The sequence below is a fragment of the Eurypyga helias genome, unplaced genomic scaffold, assembly GCF_000690775.1.
Source record: "Eurypyga helias isolate BGI_N326 unplaced genomic scaffold, ASM69077v1 scaffold27625, whole genome shotgun sequence".
In the NCBI taxonomy this organism is placed as follows: Eukaryota; Metazoa; Chordata; class Aves; order Eurypygiformes; family Eurypygidae; genus Eurypyga; species Eurypyga helias.
In genome coordinates this window covers 1-683 of record NW_010251187.1, presented here as the reverse complement: position 1 = coordinate 683, position 683 = coordinate 1, and the positions used below count along the sequence as shown (strand labels likewise).

The following is a 683-nucleotide window of genomic DNA, read 5'->3' as shown; positions in this document are numbered from 1 at the left end:
ATGAGTGGTTGGCGGGTGGAGAGCTGGGACCCGAATCTCGTCCGCAGACATGCAAAGCCTTTGCTTTGCCCATGTCCCACCGTGATGGCTTTGACCCGCTGCCCCAATTTTTCTACCTCCCGGGTGGCAGATCTTCCCCTTGGTCCCTTCCCCAGAGGCCGTGGGGCCGTCAGCTCCCCATCGGAGCTGGAGGGGTCCGTGCTGCCGTGCTAGGAGTTGCTTCCACGCTGCCAGCCTGTGCAGACCTCTTCTCTCTCCCTGAAGCAGGTCTGTTCCCAACCTCAGCACGGAAGGTCCCACCCTCACCACCTCCAGCTCCCTCCAAAACATCCCTTCTGCAAGGAGCTCGCCCAGTGCCCTTCTCCAAACGCCTCAGCTAGCCTTGGGTCAGAGGCAGAGAGCACGAGATAATGACGGACAATCCGAGCTAACCCCATCTCCTTGGGGCTCACGGTCCATCCCGTCTGGTTGACGTCTACCTCCTAGCTAGAGGGCGAGGACAATCTGTCCCTGAGTGCCTCCACAGCCCTTAAAACGCCCCAGGGGAGGAGAGGACGCTGTTGACCCATCGGTGGTGTCCCTCCGGGGATGAACCTCGCGAACGCCCTCGTGCCTTCGAACCCCTCCGAAGCCGCTGACCCGCCCGTGGGGACCCCGAAGTCCGTCCAGCTAACGCGTGTTCC

General features: G+C 62.1%; 1 protein-coding gene across 1 annotated transcript in view; it reads left to right on the top strand.

The window, feature by feature from the left end:
• The window catches only part of STMN4 (stathmin-like 4), a 2,949-nt gene extending 2,538 nt beyond the window's left edge, over window positions 1–411 (top strand). The window contains exon 5 of the mRNA XM_010151949.1: window positions 268–411. Coding sequence (XP_010150251.1) covers window positions 268–411 — 144 coding nt within the window. The remainder of the gene's footprint in view (window positions 1–267) is intronic.
• The last annotated feature ends 272 nt before the right edge of the window (window positions 412–683 follow it).